At 39.9% G+C, this 20,962-nt stretch overlaps 1 protein-coding gene across 10 annotated transcripts in view; it reads right to left on the reverse strand.

Moving 5' to 3' along the window:
- Window positions 1–20,962, reverse strand: part of NEDD4L (NEDD4 like E3 ubiquitin protein ligase) — a 907,002-nt gene that overhangs the window by 240,204 nt on the left and 645,836 nt on the right. For all 10 annotated transcript variants that reach the window (XM_029579603.1, XM_029579595.1, XM_029579588.1 and 7 more), the window contains one exon: window positions 2,681–2,731. In XM_029579603.1, the coding sequence (XP_029435463.1) occupies window positions 2,681–2,731 (51 nt within the window). The remainder of the gene's footprint in view (window positions 1–2,680; window positions 2,732–20,962) is intronic.

The raw sequence follows: 20,962 nt of genomic DNA on the forward strand, positions 1-20,962 counted from the left end.
CCACAATTCTTGGCCTGCCGTGGTTTCTGCATCATCAGCCCCTCTTCGACTGGTCAACGATGCAAATTGCAAGATGGGCCCTAATTGTCATGAACAATGTATTAAACCAAGGTCTCTTATGTGGTACCTGCAACCCGGGCTTTCATCTCCGAACTTTCAGGCCTGCCACAGCAGAATACCGACTTCACTGATGTATTCAGTAAACAACAGGCAGAGGTCCTGCCACCTCATCGAACCTCATAGACCTCATCCCAGGCAAGGTTCCACCTACAGGCTGAGTTTATCTGCTCTCTGCTCCTAAAACAAAAGTGATGTCTAAATATACATCAAGGAGAACTGGACTGAAGCTTTATTCGTTCCTCCTCCTCACCTGCAGGGGCTGGATTAAGAACATAAACATAAACATAAAAACATGCCATACTGGGTCAGACCAAGGGTCCATCAAGCCCAGCATCCTGTTTCCAACAGTGGCCAATCCAGGCCATAATAACCTGGCAAGTACCCCAAAAACGAAGTCTATTCCATGTTACAGTTGCTAGTAATAGCGGTGGTTATTATCTAAGTCAACTTAATTAATAGCAGGTAATGGACTTCTCCTCCAAGAACTTATCCAATCCTTTTTTAAACACAGCTATACTAACTGCACTAACCAAATCTTCTGGCAACAAATTCCAGAGTTTAATTGTGCGTTGAGTGAAAAAGAACTTTCTCCGATTAGTTTTAAATGTGCCACATGCTAACTTCATGGAGTGCCCCCTAGTCTTTCTATTATCCGAAAGAGTAAAAAACCAATTCACATCTACCCGTTCTAGATCTCTCATGATTTTAAACACCTCTATCTTATCCCCCCTCAGCTGTCTCTTCTCCAAGCTGAAAAGTCCTAACCTCTTTAGTCTTTCCCCATAGGGGAGCTGTTCCATTCCCCTTATCATTTTGGTAGCCCTTCTTTTTCATTGGAAGAAGGATAGGTCCTTACGTCCCTGCATTGATTATCGTGGTCTCAACTTGATTACTAAGAAAAATCGATATCTGCTTCCCCTGATCTGAAAGCTCTTTGACTATCTCCGAGGTGCACAAATATTTGATCCAAATCTGAGAAGATTGCTTTTAACACATGAGTCAGACATTATGAATACCTATCAGTTGACAATGCTCCTGCGGTCTTCCAATTTAAGGGTAAATGAAATCTTCTGAAACCTGCTCTCGTCCCATGTGGTGATTTACCTAGACAACATTCTCATCTTCTCAAAACCATTGTCGGAGCACCGTCACCATGTGAAAAAGGTTCTTCAAAGGCACCGTGAGCATCATCTCTAAGCTAAGTTAGAGAAGCGTATCTTCACTTTCTGGAGTATGGAGCCAGAGAAATTAAAATCCATCTCAGAATGGCCCCAGTCTGTAGGCCTCAAAGCAATACAACACTTTCTATGACTCACATATTACTATAGGCAATTTATATCTTGAGTATTCCACTTTGGTGGCCCAACACATGGCCCTCACAAGAAAGGGTTCAGACACCAGGATGATGCAATTCAAGCCTTTGAACAGCTAAATAAGGAATTTGCCAGAATCCAAGGGCTTAACCTGAGGATAAGGTGGCTGATAAAGGTGAAGCTCCAGAATGTCTGCTACAAGGCGTGTTCACCATCTGCCTGCGTAGGCCTCAGGGGCTCACCCTTGAGACTGCATCAAATATGCTACAGCACTAAGGACTCACACACTCCCTATCCCTTACAGATTAAAAATGAATGACTCTGCTATTATCACCATACAAATATATACTACTTTCCAAGCAACAAGACAAATCTGAATATGGTGGAAGGGGATTTTGATCAATTATCCACTATGGAGCCATGCATATCTACTTTTCCCGAATCCTCTTTGGACAAAATTGCAGTTACAGCTACTCTCCTAGTGTCATTCTACTTAGAAATGGATAAAGATGTTTTTTCTTTACAACATTTTCCTTTTGTGATCAGAAAATCCAAATTTTTCCAGATGTATCTGCAGTTACTCAAGCTATAAGGAAACAATTCTTATTGTTTAAACAGAAAGTGTTATCATTGGGAGCTACTTTCTTTCTTAAGTACCTTTGTAAGTGTTTGATAAATTATGAGTGCAATACATTTGTATTTTCTGAGCCAGAACCTGGTTAGGCTCCTGAGTGATAAAGAGAGAGTTAGTAATATTCAGGAAGTGTGCTATTTGTAAGCAATATATATCATGGTCTCCTCTCTTTGTCTGAATAAGGATCCACCTAACATTGTTTTCCTTTGTTTCCCCTTTTAATGTGGACTAGAAAAGTAATAGTGTGATTGTGGCCTTTTGGAATATGCATTTCTCTTCCTTTATTGCATGGATATAATATTACATTTATCTTGTAAAGGATCTGTATGTTATATGATTTGAAATGAAGATAAAGATTAAATTGAAAAAAAAAAAAAAAAGAACTTAGACGAAGGGGGTCAAACAAGCATGCTGCATTTCTTCTCCTTTCTTCCAAAAAATCCATGCCAGCATCCCTCTTTCAAGAAAAGAAATTAAACCTAAATATAAAAAGTTTCTGACACTAACGGAATAATGATTTTTCCTTTTTTTTTTTGCTTTTTAAATAATGACCATGAACAAATATTTTCCAGACAGACATTTAAAGACATGGAAAAGTTAAAATAAACTTTACCGGTAAATGATTGAGCGGCACGTCCACTTGACCCAAGAAGTCGTCTCTGGTCTGTAAAGAATGATTAAAAAATAATTATTTGCCGAATTGATTTGAGAAGGCTGCGCTTAATAATTAGACAGGGAAACTGGGAGGTACTGAGCTGTGAGGAGAAACCACATTAAGGACTTGCTAAGGGGTTCACACAAAGCTGTCAAAACATTGCTGATCCGATAGCAGCATCAATGATATTTATTGCATTCTGTTCTACATGAAACAGTTCTACACAACGCTGTCTACTCGACAGCTCTGCAGGGGTGTAGCATCTCCAAATGGGTTTCTTTTGCTCACACTACGACAGGAATGAACTTCACTCATGAGCAGCAGGACCTGTTAGATACGATCTCAGTCTCTCAAATTTATTGCTAGTACTTGCCTCAGACCTTTCATTGTGCTAAAAGAGAACGCCCCTCTGGAGGTTCTAAGACTAATATGTATAGGCAACATATCAAGGTACACTTGGAAGTTCGTTTTATTCAGACTAGAGACCCCCAACAGCTGGGATTAGGCCCTTCTCTTCCTGCCCCATTCTCTTGGTCTCCAATTGCATCACATGGTACTCGAGACTCTGCTTGCGAGAAATTGTTGGTGTAGCAACACATTTTCAAGTACATTGTGGGGGTTTAATTACAAAACTATGAGGTAGATGAGGAAACATTTTCAACTTTATGGTGGTGGGCACAGCATCAATATCCTTCCGGGATAAAAGTTAAAATGACTGAATTACTTCAAATGTCTTAATTACAGCAAAACCAAACAAAACTATATAGCAAGCATGGCCCACCATATGCAAACTATGCGGCTTTTTCTGCCAAGAACTGCAGATTCATAGATCTATGTGCTGTTCACTTATTTTGCTTTGCAGAACGAGTATCTTTCCCCATCACTCTCCCATAGTAAAACTTTAATGGCTCAAATAAGTAAATATAACCACCAGACAATCTTTGATACACAGCTACATACCTATATCTATCAATATTTATTAATGGAGTTGTAGATTTGTACTTTTTTATGCTCACCTTTTCCTTTATATGTACACACAAGCTGTTCAGATTTTAGCAGACAGTGAATATACAGCAGGAGGACACACAGGGCTTTGCAGTTCTCTCTCGTCTATGGATCTCGACAAGATTGTAATCTCCATGAAGCAGGGACTGTCTGTTTTACATGCCTGTACAGCACTGTATGTGTTTAATAGGGCTATAGAAATATTAAGTGGCAGTCATGATATTTATTTAGTTAAATTTGATTTCTCGCTCCATTCACACCCCCAGAGCAAGTTATAAAAACATGTATCTACTAATGTGTAACATATGCAACACTGAAAAGTTATCTCTGCAGCACATCTTGTCCCACCTGTAACTGCTCACCCAAAATCAGCATCTTAATCAGGACAATCCCAGGCTTAACAGAAAACATAACCTGTTTACTTGTCTATATACTAATTAATAGTTAAACGTCAATAGTGAGAAATCCATTAGCTGTGTGAATATCAGAATTCCTGAAGATCTCTGTGCCAGGTTACAAAAAAAAAAAAAAAAAGATATTCAGCTCTGCTTAATGGAGATTTTCTCGTCGCTCCATTTTTTGCACGTCCAGATTTTACAGGATAGAAACCTAACTCATATAATTCCAGCTTCATAAAATTTGGGATCTCATAAGATTTAATAAAATTAACATTTAAAAAAGTACATTATTTCAGTACAGAGAGAGACTGGGATTTTCATGTAAGAACAATTTATGTATTTAACAAATTTATTTAGCGTTCTTTAAATATTCACTAAGAGGTTAAAAATAAAGCAAACCCCCCCCCCCCCAATCCAGGCCCCAACCTCATACAAAATCATTTTATCACATAAAATAAAACAATCAATTCACTCCCACTTTAAATACACAATCAGCCCACCTAACAAATTCACTCTGTACTTAAAAATATAACATTAAAACAATAAATCCAATAGTCCTAAAAGAAAAAGGCTCGGGATGAATTTTAAAAGCCTGGTGCATGCCAAAAACGGGAGATATGCGAGTATGTCTGGCTGGTATGCGCGGAGCAGATTTTAAAAGGTGCCCGAGCACGTGCATATCCCCCAGTACACGCACAAATAAGAAGTTGCAAAAAAAGGGGCTGGCTGTGGGCATGGTCTAGGCGGGGTATGGGCAGGGCATGGGCATTCCGGGACTTATTATGAAACGGGCATGTAAATAATTACGAGCACAGGGGTCCCCTGCCACATAATTTTACTACTGCTATGGATGCATGTAAGTAATAAATTAAAAAATTATAGGTTAGTCAGCAGGATAAAAGAGAGGCTATTTCAACTAGGGGGGGTTAGGAAGTCCTACCCCTTACCTGGGCAAACTGGGATCGAACTGGGGAAATTGGTATTTGTGTTGGCGCATCTCTACTAAAATCCCCCCACTTACCCAGCGCGTGTCCATGTAAAATTGTGTGCACAGCCTATTTTATATCAAGCGAGCATATATTAGGGGTGTGCATTCGTTCCCTATGAATTGGCAATCCGCAACGTATAGGGACATATTCGTTGTATTCATGGGGAAGTGAAACGTATCGCGATTCCCCACGAATACAACAAATCTTCGCCGAATTATTTGGCCATCTAAAGGAGCCAATTTAAACAAACCCCCCACCCTCCTGACCCCCACAAGACTTGCCAAAAGTCCAGCGGGGGTCCGGAAGCGACCTCCTGCACTCGGACTGTCGGCTGCCAGTATTCAAAATGGCGCCGATAGCCTTTGCCCTCACTATGTCACAGAGGCCGACCAGTCATCCATTGCTCCTACCATGTGACAGGGGCTGACCAATGGCACCGGTAGCCCCTGTGACATAGTAGGTCAAAGGCTATCGGCGCCATTTTGAAACCGGCAGCCGAGGGTGTGAGTGCAGGGGATGGCTCCCGGACCCCCTGCTGGACCACCAGGGAGTTTTGGTAAGTCTTGGGGGGGGGGGGGGGGGTTGTAGTTAATTTAATTTTAGCTGGGATGAATAAGAATTAACATATAAACGTATTGGGGGCCCCCCTTGCTGAATGCAACGTATCTGCCCCCCGACGAATACGAATCCCGAATGCAACGTATGGCGTCCCTCTGCACATCCCTAGCATATACGCGCTTCTGTTATAATATGGTTGCATCTTGTGGCGCGAGCCAGCATATGTGCATACATGTGCACCTGCGTGCTTGATTCAAAGTTATCTTACAATTGGTATTTTCTTTGTTCAGGAAGTTCTTTGACCAGGAAGTTCTGATAAATAGAATCAAGTCTATCAAGTGAGGAAATTAAATCTAGGACTATGCTTGCTAGCAAAACTTTGCATATTATACAACAAAACCTTGCATATTATAACAACAAATCCAGGACCAATAATGAGCATGTGGTAACTGAGTTAAATGGATCAAATTATTTGCAGTAGCACAATCCTGAAATTGTGAAATCATTGTAATTAAGACCTTCTGCACCCTGCAAGGGCTTTACTGGCTCTTGAGACAAGCAGTACTGCATGTAGTCAGACAAAATACGTGCTTTAAAACAAATGGGGTGTGACTGCAAGTTGAAACAGATATGTCATGCCTGCTTGCATATCCCTCTGCCCCCAAAAAGCCCCAGTCTAAATTTCATGAGCAAAGGGTCACTCACAGGTATGTGAATCACACCCCAAATAATCCAGCAATTTTCTAACAGAATTGACTGTTAGGCAAAATCCAGAAATTCCACTTTACTGCTTATACCACAAACATAAAGGGTAATTACTGTGTTGTTGCAATAAGACAAGCCTGTTTATAAAAATAAAACTTGCTAAACAAAGTCAGCCACAGTGCCAACAGCAGGCTCAAATTCAGCACAAGAACTTAGTGGAAGCAGCTGACTTGACCAGGTATTCTGCAGATGCCTGTTGGATATGGTGGGTTTAGGAATGGGACTTGGAGGCTGCTAGACCTTGACAGACAGCAAAAGGGACCAGATAAGGCAGCCTGTACATAAAACATGCTAAAACATTAAGATAGGAGCTGCAGGACTAGGTCTGAAGACAGTAGGGCTAGTGCACTGATGACAAAGCTGATCTATCATGCATTAACATTATCAGGTCCAAAGAAATAACTCTTTATGGTTCAAATATGAAATTACATGGTAAAACCATCTCTCATTCTATTCATTAAAATTACAATACAAAGCAGATAAAATGGTTAGCATATAGGTTACCAAATATAGCATTCAACTTAAATTTAAACTTATTTGCCTATAATTCACAAATGGCGGCCATTTTGAACATCTGAGACACGGCGATTTCAGTCCTCAAAGACACGCATATCACTTTGATTTGCGTCCCTGATGCAGTTCTGGAGCGAAACATAACATTATGTTAGGTGCATTGGGAGCAAGCACTGCTGCTGCCAGTACTTCCAATAAACTAATTTTAATTTGCATTTAAAAATTCAAAAAAATAGAACAGAGGGACTTTTTTTGAATGTAAAAATGATGGACCAATGATTAAGGATGACCAGGACATTTCATGCTGAAAACTAATTTGCACATATGGGTGTTATGAAGGTCCATCTGCATCTATCTGAAGCATCTGTGTCTTTGCTCTACATTTTTAAAGTTATGAATTACAGGCAAATAAGTTTAATTCAAGTAGATTGCTGTATTTGGTGACTGGACAATTTTTGGTTACATTCACATTGTTTGACTCTCTTTACTTGCTTTGTGGACTTACAGCATATAGGTTAAACAGAAAAGGGGTTAGTTTACATAATGCCTACAAAACGTTTCACTGGATTATGCCTGTTTTATCTTAGTTATGACTGTCCTATTGCCCTCTGTCCTTTTGCCTCAATTACAATAACTTTAAAATACAGACAATCATCAGGCTTGCCCATATCGATTTTAGATTGGGAATTTTGTTTTATACCTAATCTAATATTTATTCTTGTTAAAGTCTACATTAAAACATTAGATGGTAAGGTTCTACTTTCTTAAACTTGTTTAAAATGCTTTCTCTACTCCCCAACCAATTATCTGTACATTTTCAGCTTCCCAAACAAAAGATCAACTGGGGTCCACAGCAATGTTTCCCAGCCCTCCCTTGGAGAATATCCGCAGTGAATAAGCGTGAAATAGATTTCCATACATTGGAGAACCCACTGTATGCAAATCCATCACTTGCATATTCATTGTGGCAATCCTGAAAAACCAAATGAATGTGTGTGCCTCCAGAAGAGGGTTGAGAAACAGTGGTCTGCAGCTTACAACAATTAGCAATCTGGTCACAATGGACAGGCCACCAAGTTCTTATTCTTGGTCACATTCCCTGTTTTTATAAACTACATCAATTTTAATGACTGAAAGATAATGCGTATGAGATAACACATTTGATTAGTCTTGTTTCTTGACTAGAATGAAAGCTCTGTCGAGAAGGGATGGTCTGTTATGTGCAGCTGAACAGCACTATGTACATTCAGAAGTGCTGTAGAAATGATAACTAGTAGTAATATTAGATTATGAACAAATAATGATTTCAGAGCTAAATTAAAGACAGAGGTTGACCTATACAGAATGAACCACTTTCACCTTTTCCGAGTTGGTAATAACTACTTCTTAATGTGGTTTTAGGGGTAAAGCAGCCCTCCCAAAAATACCTAAATTTAAGAAAACCCAGAAGATATAAAGCACCTTTTGCATGCCTTTGCTATTAAATGGTGATGCAGACTGTTTAGAATATAAATCACAAGAAGCACCTATAAAACCATTCAGTAAACCTCATTGATTTTCTCTGTAGGACAGTTTCCTTTTGAAGAAAGAAAAAGATCTTCGTAATACCCTTGTATGTGGCTCAGGTTCAAAATTAGCCTTTTTTGCCCAGGGTCAAAAAACATTTTTTTGAGAATGTTTTCAAATCATCGTACATAAAATTTAGCATTACTTTCTTTGTGAATCAAACAGCTGTAGTTTGATTCGCAAGAATAATACTAAATTTTATGTGCAATGATTTGAAACATTTCTCAAAAAAATGTAGTCAACTAGCCTAAGTAGTTAAAGCAGCGGGTTGCGAACCAGGGAAGCCAGAGTTCAAATCCCACTGCTCTTCCTAGTGATATCAGGCAAGTCCCTTCACCCTCCATTGCCTCAGGTTCGAACACAGATTGTGAGCCCTCTGGGGACAGAATAAATACCCACATCCCTGAATGTAATCTGCTTTGAAGTGCCTGAAAGGCGGAATATAAATCAAAAAAATAAACTATCCTGCGGAGAAAATCAACTGGTTAAAAAAAATAAGAATTCACTGAATGTTTTTAGGAGTGCATCCAGGTGTGTAAGACTCTTACATAGAAGTGATTTAGAATATAAATCAATCATTACTACTTTCAATGATCATCTTGCAGGATTATTCCTGAAAAGACCACTTGACTTCAAATGACATGTATACAGGAGTTGGTGATATCTTGCTCTGATCTGGGTGAAAGAGAAGGGAATAACGTCCCACTGGGCCAGGAAGAGGAGAAGGAAGCAAGAGCAGCTTCTTCTCATACCCAGTAAAGGAGAAATCGGCCAACTTCTGTCCAGACTGTCGAGGAAAGAGCAGCCGTCTGGTGGGTCTTTGACACACCTTCCGTGACCTCGCGACACACTAGTGTGTCTTCACACACTTGTTGAGAACCACTGTGTCAGAGATCTTTAGGAGTGGAAAGAGGGAGGAAGGGAGATGACTACAGATCTAGAAAAAAACAGAGTAGATAGGTACAAATTGGTGACTGGCTCTCACCATCTTTTGTGTTTCAGAAAACGGTTAGTGGCATTTACAGTGTAATGCCTCTTAACCTCAGGTAAGCATGATCTGAATACATGTCATTTGAAGTCAAGTGGTCTTTTCAGGAATATCCTTTATCTTCCTCTGTCTGGCCTGGCAGTAAGGCTGCTGATGCTCTCTTCACCCCATGGGGCCTGGTCATGAAAGTAGGAGCATGAGGAAGAGATGTGTGTGCTCTATAGATCCACTGCTGACTTCCACTGCTGCTGCCTCGTCTTCTTCCTCTCATCTGCTGCTGGTAAAGGGGGAGGGAGACTCTGGATTGGACTGAAGGCTTATGCTGGCTGGGAACCAGTAGGAGGAAATTGCTGGGCAGGAAGGTCTTGAGAGAAAGAGAGTTAGGAGTCTGCTGGCTAGGAAGGGGTGAGGAAAGGAGGTTGGGGTTGCTGGGTAGGAAGGGGTGGGAGAAAGAAGGTTGGGGTTGCTAGGTAGGGAGAGGTGGAGGAAGGAGGGGCTGGGGGGCTGCTGGGCAGGGAGAGGTGGAGGAAAGAGGGACTGAGGCTGCTGGGCAAGGAGGAGATATGAAGTGGAGGCAGAGATGGAGGTGTGGGGGCTGCTGGGTTGGGGGAGATCAGGGGATGGGAAAGAGGTAGTCAGAGGTATGCTGGGTAGGGAAGGGGAAAGGGAAGGGGCAGGGAGAGTTGAGCAGGGGTGAGAGGAGGCACAGGGAAGAAGATGCAGAGGTGGGGGGGTGCTGTAAATGTTGGACAGGAATATGAGCATGTGAAGGGACGATTGAATAGTTGAGAGACGTGAGAGGTGATGGGGGCATGGAAGGGAGTGACGGGGTGCAAGAGCCATAATATATCAGTTTTGAGAATATTCATTTCTTCTATCTGATCTTTTCTTAGTGGAGAAGGAAATATATATTTCCATTTCTAGTTCTCCAGTTTTGCACTGCTTGCAGGTTTTCTTTCCAGTTTTTGTTTCTGCATTTGTAATTTGTGGTCTTTTATTCTATATTAGGTGAAGGTAGGTCTGTCTGTGTTCTGTGAGTATGTGACTGAGATGGGATACTTTACTAGAGGTTTGTATCAGTCTTATTTGTTGTATTTTCTCAATATGAGAAAAGGCAGCAGTTCACTGGTGGTGAACTGCTGCCTTTTCATGGGTAGGGCTATTGTTGTTTCATTTCTTGAAGTTAGTGCTGTTGCGGTATGGCACGTTTGACAGATACGTACAGAGTGGAGTTTGTTTTTTGCCAGGTTTTGTATTATTTTACAATGCACCTGGTAGCAGAGGGAGTTTTTGATGCTGTTATTGAGATGACACCAGAATCAGAATATCTTTTTTGTATGGTGAGTTGTACAGACAAACGTCTTAGTTCTGCTCTGCACTCATTGGTAAGAAGTGGGAGATTCCTGTCGATGCAGAGTATATGTTTAGATTTAGTCCCATGATGGTCATGGTTCAGTGTGTCACACATGTGAGCGTCATCTCTCAGGTGTGTCCTGATAGAAAACAGGTTGAGAACCACTGCTCTGACATAACATGCACCATTCTAGGTCAGACCCAGTGGTCCACTGAGCCCAACATTTTGTCTCTAAAAGTGGCCATTCTACCATTGACTCTTGTGGAACACCTCCGCATCCTATTGGCTGCCACCTCAACAAATTCCTCATCTAGTTTATAATGTTTGTTCCAACTTGCAGACTAGCTAGCTTGCTCGCCAGTCTTCTACTTGGAACAGTGGCAAAGGTCACATTTACTGGACAATCCAACCTACTATTCTGGTCATTTCAGCAAAGAAATCAATATTTGTTTGACAAACCTTTCCCCTTTTGAACTATTTTGTCTATGATCCTATAATCCACTAGCATTAAGGCACTGTATGATTTTTATCCTTCAGTACTATTATCTTACCCATCACTGATGTTACGCTGTCTGTAGTTCTTTGCTTCTTCCTTATTTCCCCCCATGTAGAGTGGTACCACGTCACTCTCTTCTACAGTTTCTTGGAACCTCTCCTAGACAAGTGATAATCAGTACCTACTTTAGCTCCTTCAGTATTCTTGGATGTATCCATCAGGTCCTATAGCTTTGTTTACTTTCAGGTGCATAGCTTTGCTTCTATATACAAAATACTGCCTCCTTGGTAAAAGTTAATGTGTTCCCCCTCACAGTCCCATTTAATGTTTTTTTTCTGATTATACAATACATAAACAGTATTTCAAACTATAATGCAGAACAAACATAATGCAGTTTGGAAGAGAGAGCATAAAATGGCATGGAGGATCATCTCAAAGCGAATGCAAACTCTTTCTAAGACCTAGCAGCATTACTTTTCTGATTACCAGAAGAAGCTTGAAGATCCAGAAAAAAAAATAACAGAGAAAGAATAAAATAAATGGCTAGTTTCTACTATGCCAATCATCTGCACACAGACTGACTTCCAATCCCTTTCAGCCTATAGATTATGATTTGGTTACTATCATTTTCTACCTGCTTTTAACAGGCTGTAATATTCCATTACGTCTCAAACTAGTCAAATCATTTCAGGAGTATTTACTTCTACAGGTTAAGTTATCAAAACAAACATCCTCTATACTGACAATATATGATCTTAAGGACAGTACAAACACTAAGAATAAATATGCAGTTTGTCCAGTAGATTATCAGCATGGTTTTTATGAAAGCTCTTTGCGGCAGACAGCTAACTGAAAGGAAATCAGGGGATCGGCTGTCGGGATGATTAAATTTCTCATTCAGCCCTGAATATTCCCTAACTCAGTATTGAATACTACTACAGTTATAATAGTTTGCGTCAACACTCTAAGCAATACTAGTATATAAAAAAAGGAACAACTTAGGCCAGCAAAAGTTTCTGAGCCACCAATATGGCTGAATATCTGGAGGTCTCAGTTCAAGGCCTTTTCCCCATAATGTGAAAAACATATTTTAGCCAGCTTGTGGAATAGTTGGTTTTGTAACTCCACTGCATGAATAGTTGCACACTTTCAAACTGACAAAATTGAGGCTTTAGTATATTTGAGTATACAAAGTCTGCGATTGAACAAGAAATTAAATATCTTATTTTTAACTATCACTTATTTAAAGAAAAGGGTTTTTTTTGTTTTGTTTTGTTTTTTTTTTTAACATTTTTCCCTTTGTAAAAACTGCATTGACTGCAAGTTAGCGTTTACTTGACTAGCATATACATTTTACTTGACTAGCGTATACATTTTGACACAGCTTCTGTAAAACGGCATAGAGCCCGATCAATGAGGTAGCAGAGTAAAATTACAGTAGTGCCAGTATGATCTGCCTCCCAGCCAGCTATTGTTTTCCATAGCACTTGCAGCTCCTGCTGAGGTTAATATTGGTGGTTTACCATTTTACCACAGCCTGTGGTCTTGTTCCAACAATAGGATTCATCACCAACTTGCAGTTTTGTTGAAATGAGAGTGAGTGATGAAAAAAAAAAAAGTTCTTTTCTACTATAAAGGCAACACAAAACCAATGAACAGACTGCCTACAGACTTAGGCAATCTAGAAGCTAAATTCAGTTCTAAAATTCTTTATAAATCAGATACAATTTACTGTACCAGGACGGCTTCGTTCATTTTTCTTCTTCAAACCAGATCACCCACGCTTACCCAGTTTGGCTTCTTTAAGTGTAAAACTCCTTTCCATGAGCCTCTGTTCTTATTTTTCTTTTCAGGTTTCATTAGTGCCCTACCCAGGGTGCCCCCTCCACAGCATTTAAAACAAAACTGAAGCACAACAAAGTATTATCCCATATTAATACCCTGGCATGCGATTTGTTTTGTTTTTAATTCTGGCCAAATTAATAATTACTAATTGTTTATTATTATTCATCCAAACATAGCTTTGATCTGTAGGTTCTGATTTAAGCTGGTTGTTGCTTTAGGCTCTCCTCTCTTGTTTTAACCATCTGAGGCGATGGTCAGGCCCACACTGCTTGCTGACTAGGATTGCTATGGTGGAATGGTGCACACCCTCAGTTAGTTTTAGTCACCTCACATTTACTTTTGTATGACATGTCAAGAACTTTTGTATTTAAGCACTTTTCTTACATCAATAGGTGTTTTGCATATTACAGGGATGCTATGAACTGATGTTTTTATGTTTCGGTTCTTCCCTTGGGAGCATTCTGGTGTTGATGCCAATTAAACTTCAATAAATGAATACATAATGCTCATAATTTTATGACCCCCCCCCCCTTACATATCCCTCTCATTAGAAGCTTCTTCGCTCCATTTTCACGTTGCTTGGACATGCTGCAGCTTGAGTTATCTAAAAATTTGTCATGGAAAATGAACTCAAAGAAGTTGAAGAGTTCATGAGCCTTAAGTAGTGTCATAGGATATCAAAACAATATGTAAATGGATAGCAGCAGCAGCTGAGTAAAGTGGTGAGAAGACTGCAAGAGGCCATAAGCTAGAAAAACTGATTTGTCTTAAAAGCTGAAGTATTTCAGAAGCTACATGTGTGAAAACGTAACAGCAGAACACCTAAAATGGAAGACAACATAGATAAGGTGCTTTAGTTTTAATTGGGGGTTCTTATTTCCTCTGTATTCCCTGGGAGCCCTCCCCACCTGAATATTCAGCTCTGTATTTCGACTCTCCCAGCTGAAGGGAGAAGTGCAGCAATACTGTCATCTGTGGTCAACACGGCAAACTCCTACGACTCCTCTTTCAAGTATGTTTGACTGTCTGTTTTATCTGCTTTATTGTTAACCTCGGGTTTTTTTTTTTTTATTATTATGGATGTGCAAACTGTACCTTGCCCCGAACCGTGGAAGGGCAGGTTATACGTTTCTAAAATTTAAAAAAAAACAAAAACAATTTGAAAAATGAGGAACAAATGCAACAATAACAAAGCATCTGAAAGTCCATATATCATAAGAAGCCCATTTTCAGAAAAAAAAAAAAAAGTGAAAGGGAAAGTACCATAAACTTCAAAGCCTGAAAACAATTCTTATTGTAATTATGATTTTATGCGTACAGTGTCCAATGCCTTACAGACAGTTTTTTTGGGTATCTGAATATATGAGGACAGATCTACCTGAAAGAGTTACTGAAGCCACTGAAGACATATTATACTCTGTTATGAGTTCATTCTTTTTGCATTATTGGTGGCTTACATTTGGAATGAGGTGACTGCCTTTTAGTTCAGCTTTGAATTTTACTCCAATATTGTTCTGTTATCTGCATTTGTATGAGAACACAATGAAAACCCGAACAACAACTTCTTAAAGAAGGTGTGTGGAAACAAAATCTAGTTTCATTTTTATTTTAAGTTGCTTTAGTAATGCCTTCTCATACCAGTTCAGAGTGCATTTGCTTTCTACATTCAAATGTAGAATGCAAGCAAAAACAGATTCATATGGAGGCAGCAACATCATCCGACAATGGAAAGCTAGAGATCCCAGCCATCTTAGCATGTCACTTCCCCAGCATCTCAATGCCAGGCATCCTGCTGAAAATGAGGTAACACTTCTCAGCTTACCTGAACTACGTCAGTCTTTCAAACTAAATTTAGTACATTAGGTTAATCAAATAATCGTAACATAGAAACAGGTCATGGTACACAAGGACAATTAAAACCCATCTAGTCTGCTCCCCTTTCCTTCTGGTGGACAGACCATAGCCTCTCCTTGATACTGTTTTTTTCTCTTTACAACTAAGGATCCTCTGTCTTTATCCCATAATTTATTGAATTCTACTACTGCTTTTGCTTCCACTGGGAGGCTGTTCCGTGCATCCACCACTCTTTCTGTGAAGAATTGTTACTTAATCTTACGCCTATCCTGCTAGAGCCTCATGACCTCTTATTCCAAACTTCCTTTCCATTAAAAATGCTTGCTTTTTTGTGCAGTATTTGTAATCTGGATATATTTGACTATCTCTATCATATCCTTCTTTTCTTCTAGGATATATACATTTCTGTCCTCAAGTCTCAAGACCGGGGTTTGATTCCCAGGTCGAGTCTCCTTTTCCTCAGCCCGGCGAGAGATGCTTCTGAGGCAGCCCTCATTATCATTATGTCATCATACAATAGTAACATCTAGTAGCCACACTTAAGGTCCCACACTTACAAGGTTTCAGAGGGAATTCTAGTGTATGGCCCCTGGCCGATGATGATCACTGCAATTACTGGTTGAGAGTTGGGGAGGAGGGGGCAGAGATAAAATATCGGAAAAAAAAATACCAAGTGTCTGCCATGGAAGGCTGGTTTCATATGAAATGGAAACCCAAAGCAGGAGAAAATAGACATGCACTCCCCTCCCCCCCAAAAAAAAAAAAAAATGGCAGAGTTTGAAATGCTGCAAAGGTAGAAATCTCGGTCACCACGTAACAGTGATACCTAATGGCCAGACTCAGCGTACACGTGTACAGAAAACTGTCACTATGAAAACTGGGCTAGGCTGGGGAGAGCGATTATATAATTGAGAAAGAAAAGCAACCAATGCAATAGCCCAGCAGGTTCCAGTTACACTGAGCTGAAAGACTAAGGGGCCTAATTTATAAAGCTTTTTCACTATGGATACAAAATAGGAGAAAACCCCTTCTGGGCCTGAGGCGAAGGAGGGGCTTACTGGTTACAGTACTGAGCTGAGAATCATGGAAACAGGGCTCAAAGCCCACTATCCCCTCTGAAACTCCTTATGAATATGGACAAGTAACTTTTTCTCCAGTTGATTTGAGAATCTCAAACCATAACTTCTTTGGGGCAGGGACCTGAATACTAATAAAGTTGTAAGCTCCCTGAAATTATTTAGAAGAGCAGACTTACTAAAAAAATAAAAAAAATCAGATCCAAAAATTAGAAAATCATACCCTCTAGCAGCAGGATTAAAATGTTCAGGTCCAGATGTAAGAATTAATAAATTAAAAAATGTACATATGTATATTTTTTTCCATAATGGTGCAGTAGAAAAGAGGGAGATTTATGCTCTGGAGGAAGGTACATGGAAAAAGGATTGTGCCTGAGAGTGAAAGAGTGAGAGAGATTGGTGTCTCAGTCTTGAAAAGTGATGGGCTGAGTGTCTGAGGGAGAGATTTGTTGCATTTCACTGACAGACACTGATAGCTTGAATGCGAGTGAAAGAGTACAACGTAGAACACAATAGTCTGGTAAGAGACAATTACAAATGATGGGAAAACCTAGACAAAAAGGAAGACAGTAAAAAGTCATCACAGAAAAAATGTATTATTTACATTCATTTCTAACCTGACCAATTACCAGACATCTGTTCTGGGCGGCTTATACATTTACATACACATTAAAAGACAAACAGCACATTAAAACCAATAAAACCACAGCAAATCAACCAAAAACTTCACGAAACAAGTAAGCCTTCACGTGCTTTCGAAAACATAATCCTGTAAATGTTAAATTTCCACTGGGAGTCCGTTCCATAAGGACAAGAGAATGCCCTATACATAGAAAAGTCTCACCATGTTGACTGCCAGAGAAACAAATGCAAACAGAAAAAAAAGGCTAGAAAGTTTGGAAATGCTCACCTGGTTAAACTAATTTTAATGGTTTGTGCTCCACTGCCCAAAACTGTTCTAAGGTTGCAACAACTCTCCTAAGAGGAAGGCTCGGTGGGAAAACTTGACAGCTGAGTCACGGGAGGACTAGAGCCAACAATTCCCAGTCAGGTCAGCTGTCTCACCAATCCTCAGTTACAGCCCACTAGTTATCTTTAATGGAAGCACATAATGTACTTGCCAAAGGTTTTCACGCCACTTTAAGTATCACCATAAAAGTATGCGTGAAACCAGGACAGGTAGGGAAGATCACACCTCTCTCCAAGTAAAGTCTATCTGTTACACCTCGGAAATTAGGCAAGCTAACATTTTCTCCCTTGAGAACAGAAAGCTATTCTGTGATAAATGCATGCAACATATGGAGGGGAAGGAATTTAACACTTCAAGAGAGAAAGAAAAATGAATTTGCTTTAATTATATTTACTAGGTACACAAATATTTTGCTGGTTTGTTCAGAAAAAAAAAACTTTGCTAAATAAATCAGGTGGCAGTTTTCATTTGAATATCAATAGTGCTATTAGAACAATGTGCTCAATAGTAACAATTTTTGACATCGCTAATAATCGCTCAACTAAAGGAATTTGTGAGGGCTCAAGTTTTATTAAATCCCTCAAACTGGCATCCAAAGCAAGCATAACATTATTACAATTAGTGCCAAGGTTAATAGTGTGGGTTTTAATATATATATTTCTTTTACTCAAGACAAGTATGTAATGACATTTTATACTGATTGAGCCAGATTGCCAACACAAAGGAGCATGAGCTACTATAGAAGTAGATGAGCAGTGCTATACTTTGGTTGATTTGAACTTTATCTGAATGATGAATCAAAACTAATCAAGAGGTATGATAGATTTATGACTTTTTAACAGAGCGAGAAGGGCTAAAACAGCTCTCCAAAGTTGCTGCTCTTGAGATTCCCTTGATTCTATCCATGAGATGGCCTAGAGATGCTATAACACAAGGTTAGAAAAAGATCTCCAAGCTCATAATCTTAACCAACTGGTCCAAAATAACCCCTCCCAAACTGTAATCCAGCTCTCAAAGCTTCTAGGTCTCAAGTTTTCTGCTCAAGAGTCCTAACTTCTTTTCAGCCTTGCTTTCTCTGTTTGCTCAGGCAAAAAGTCTTTGATTGCAGCCTTTCAGGATCCCGGGGGCATGCCCTCCCCTCCAGACAATCATTCATCTTCCAAAAATCTCGCTCCCTTCTACTCCAAAAATTCCAATTGGGATGAGGAAAAGATCCAACAGTCAAACTCCTACTCCACTGAAGACTGAGAACGCTCAGGAGGATTTTTACATCCCACACAAGCCTTCCCCCCCAAAAAAGTGGGGTTATAGCAAGGGGAGGAATCCCAAATATCAAAAACTCCCTCCCACTGCCCATTGCTGGAAAAATTACTTGGGAGAAAATGTTAGTGAATGGCAAAGCTCCGTCACACACCGTTCAATAAGGACAGAAAATAAACCATTCCACTTCAAAATGTAATGTTCCAAAGAAAATGTACTGGAAAAAATAAGCAATGTTCCAGCAATTACAAAAAGAACTTGCAAAACTCAATCCAACAAGGAAAAGGTCATAGTTCTTATAGCTGCTCATTAAATACTTGAGCATGGAAAAGTTTTTATTCACTTTAAGTCCTCTCCACTCACAAAAACACAACCGTTTCTCCCACAGGTCGCCCCTTGCTTTGATCCACAACAGAAGAATGTAGAGTCCTTTTTGAAATTGCAAATTATCTAGCTAACCCAGAAATAATCCCTCCCACTAACTTCTGATGGCTGGAAATCCCTGAAATAACCCTTGTAACATACAGACAAATTTTTCCTCCTCCCCAACCTCACTGGAACTTCAGGCCACACTATAGCTCCTTCCTGTCCCTTCTCGACTCCCAGCAGAGCGATTCATTAATTCAACCCAGCTCCTTCCGAACTCTGCAATACTCCTCCTCATGCCTCGCAGAAAGCCCATTCATACCCAAGTGCTTGTCCTCTCCTAACTGGGGGAGGGAACCCTCCTGACACATCCCATTTTAACTCATGCCTTTTGAACCTTCTAGTGCTGGGAAACTCCCATTTTAAAGTACAGAACCACTAAATGAACCCTTAAAAGGGGAGGGGTCACATAAGTGTACGTTTTTTTTATTTTTATTTATTTTTAACATCCTCTGGAGCAGGTCTCACTTGCAAAAGAAAATGTTTACTTTAAAGGAAAACCCAATTGCGTAAAGAAGAGAATTTAACAATTTTTCTCCCTTATAGCCATTAATATACTAGGGAGAGGCACCATTCAGTTGGCACGATATTTTCAACCCAACTGCTTTACGGGCTGATACAGTAAAATGCGCGGGATAGCCGGCGCTCCGAGGCGAACACCCACTCTCCCGACGCGCGACCAGGCCACTCTCCTGGGCGCATGATTTTCTATTCAAATGAGGGCCCGCGGTAATAAGGAGGCGCTAGGGACACTAGTGCGTCTCTAGCGTCTCCTTATTGACAGAAGCAGCAGCTGTCAGCGGGTTTGACAGCCGACGCTTAATTTTACCGGCATCGGTTGTCAAACCTGCTGATAGCCTCGGGTTCGGAAAACAGACACGGGCAAAATTGAGCGTCCGTCTTCCAACCCGCGAGCTGATTTTTTTTTTTTTTTTTAAATTTTTGTGGCCTCCGACTTAATATCACTATGATATTAAGTTGGAGGTTGTACAGAAAAGCAGTTTTTTCTTCCCATCCAAGACCTCACTGGTTTAACTCAAAGCCTCTTATTTGTACCTGTCTCCTGCGATATTCCATGCAAAACTGGGCTATACAAGAAAAGGCTGAGTAGAAACAACTTACAAACAAGTTCTTCTTAAAACATTTCCAAACTCGCAAACATCATTTCTAATGACACTCAATTAAAAGCTGCCCCTTCTTAAGTTAATCCCATCTAACTTCAGTCTTCTCAGTCAAGGTCCTGCTGCTTTAACTCAGAGCCTCTTAATTGTTTTTCATTGTGTCCCTGGACTATCAGTTTTGACTAGACTGTAAACTACAAGGAGTAGGGACTGTCTATTTTGGGGGTAATTTTTAACAGCCTGTAAAAATTAGGCAGGAAACATTTTCCCTTTTGAAAATTATCCCAACAAAACTACCCATATAACACTCATCATATCTGCTAAATTCTGCACAGAAAATTTGGGGACATTTTATGCACATGCTTTACAAAATGCAAAAGAAATAGCATAAGTGTAAACTCCTCCCCAACTCTGCCCCTGAAAATACCTTTGCTTGGTACAGCTAAACGTATGCAACTGAAGTTGCCCGTTTGTAAATGACCATTTCAGCTTCTGAAACACCGTTTCATCTGCAGATGTTCCTTTGAATTTATTCTCCCTATGTCTATATAGTGCTGTGTACATCTGCTATGTGCCATTTAAATAATCATGACGATGTTGCTTCGCCCATAGGATCAGACAACCCTGGGAAAAATGGAGGCATGAAGCTTATGAGCATTTCTGGTTTATTTAAACAATTTTTAACTGCTGTATCCCTATTTCTAGGAGCCATGCAATATAATAGTAAATGACAGAAAAGACTCAAATGGTTCATCCAGTCTGCCCAGCTTGCTTTATTTAGGTATTCTTTTAATTCATTTATTTTTTATTCTGTTAAGAGGTAACCTGCCACTCCATGCAGGTTACCCCTTATCTTCATTTCCATACATACAAAATAAAATCACACAAACAAAAGCATAGTCAAACAATAACTGTTAAAACATTACATCGTCACCTGAGCTGCCACCAAAAGGATTCTCAGCAGGAATTACTTCACCTGATTGCCCATCCTACCTGATCATGTTTCTCAATCTCATATACACATACATATTCCTGCAAGGCATCCATAAAACTGTA

The sequence above is a fragment of the Rhinatrema bivittatum genome, chromosome 1, assembly GCF_901001135.1.
Source record: "Rhinatrema bivittatum chromosome 1, aRhiBiv1.1, whole genome shotgun sequence".
In the NCBI taxonomy this organism is placed as follows: domain Eukaryota; kingdom Metazoa; phylum Chordata; class Amphibia; order Gymnophiona; family Rhinatrematidae; genus Rhinatrema; species Rhinatrema bivittatum.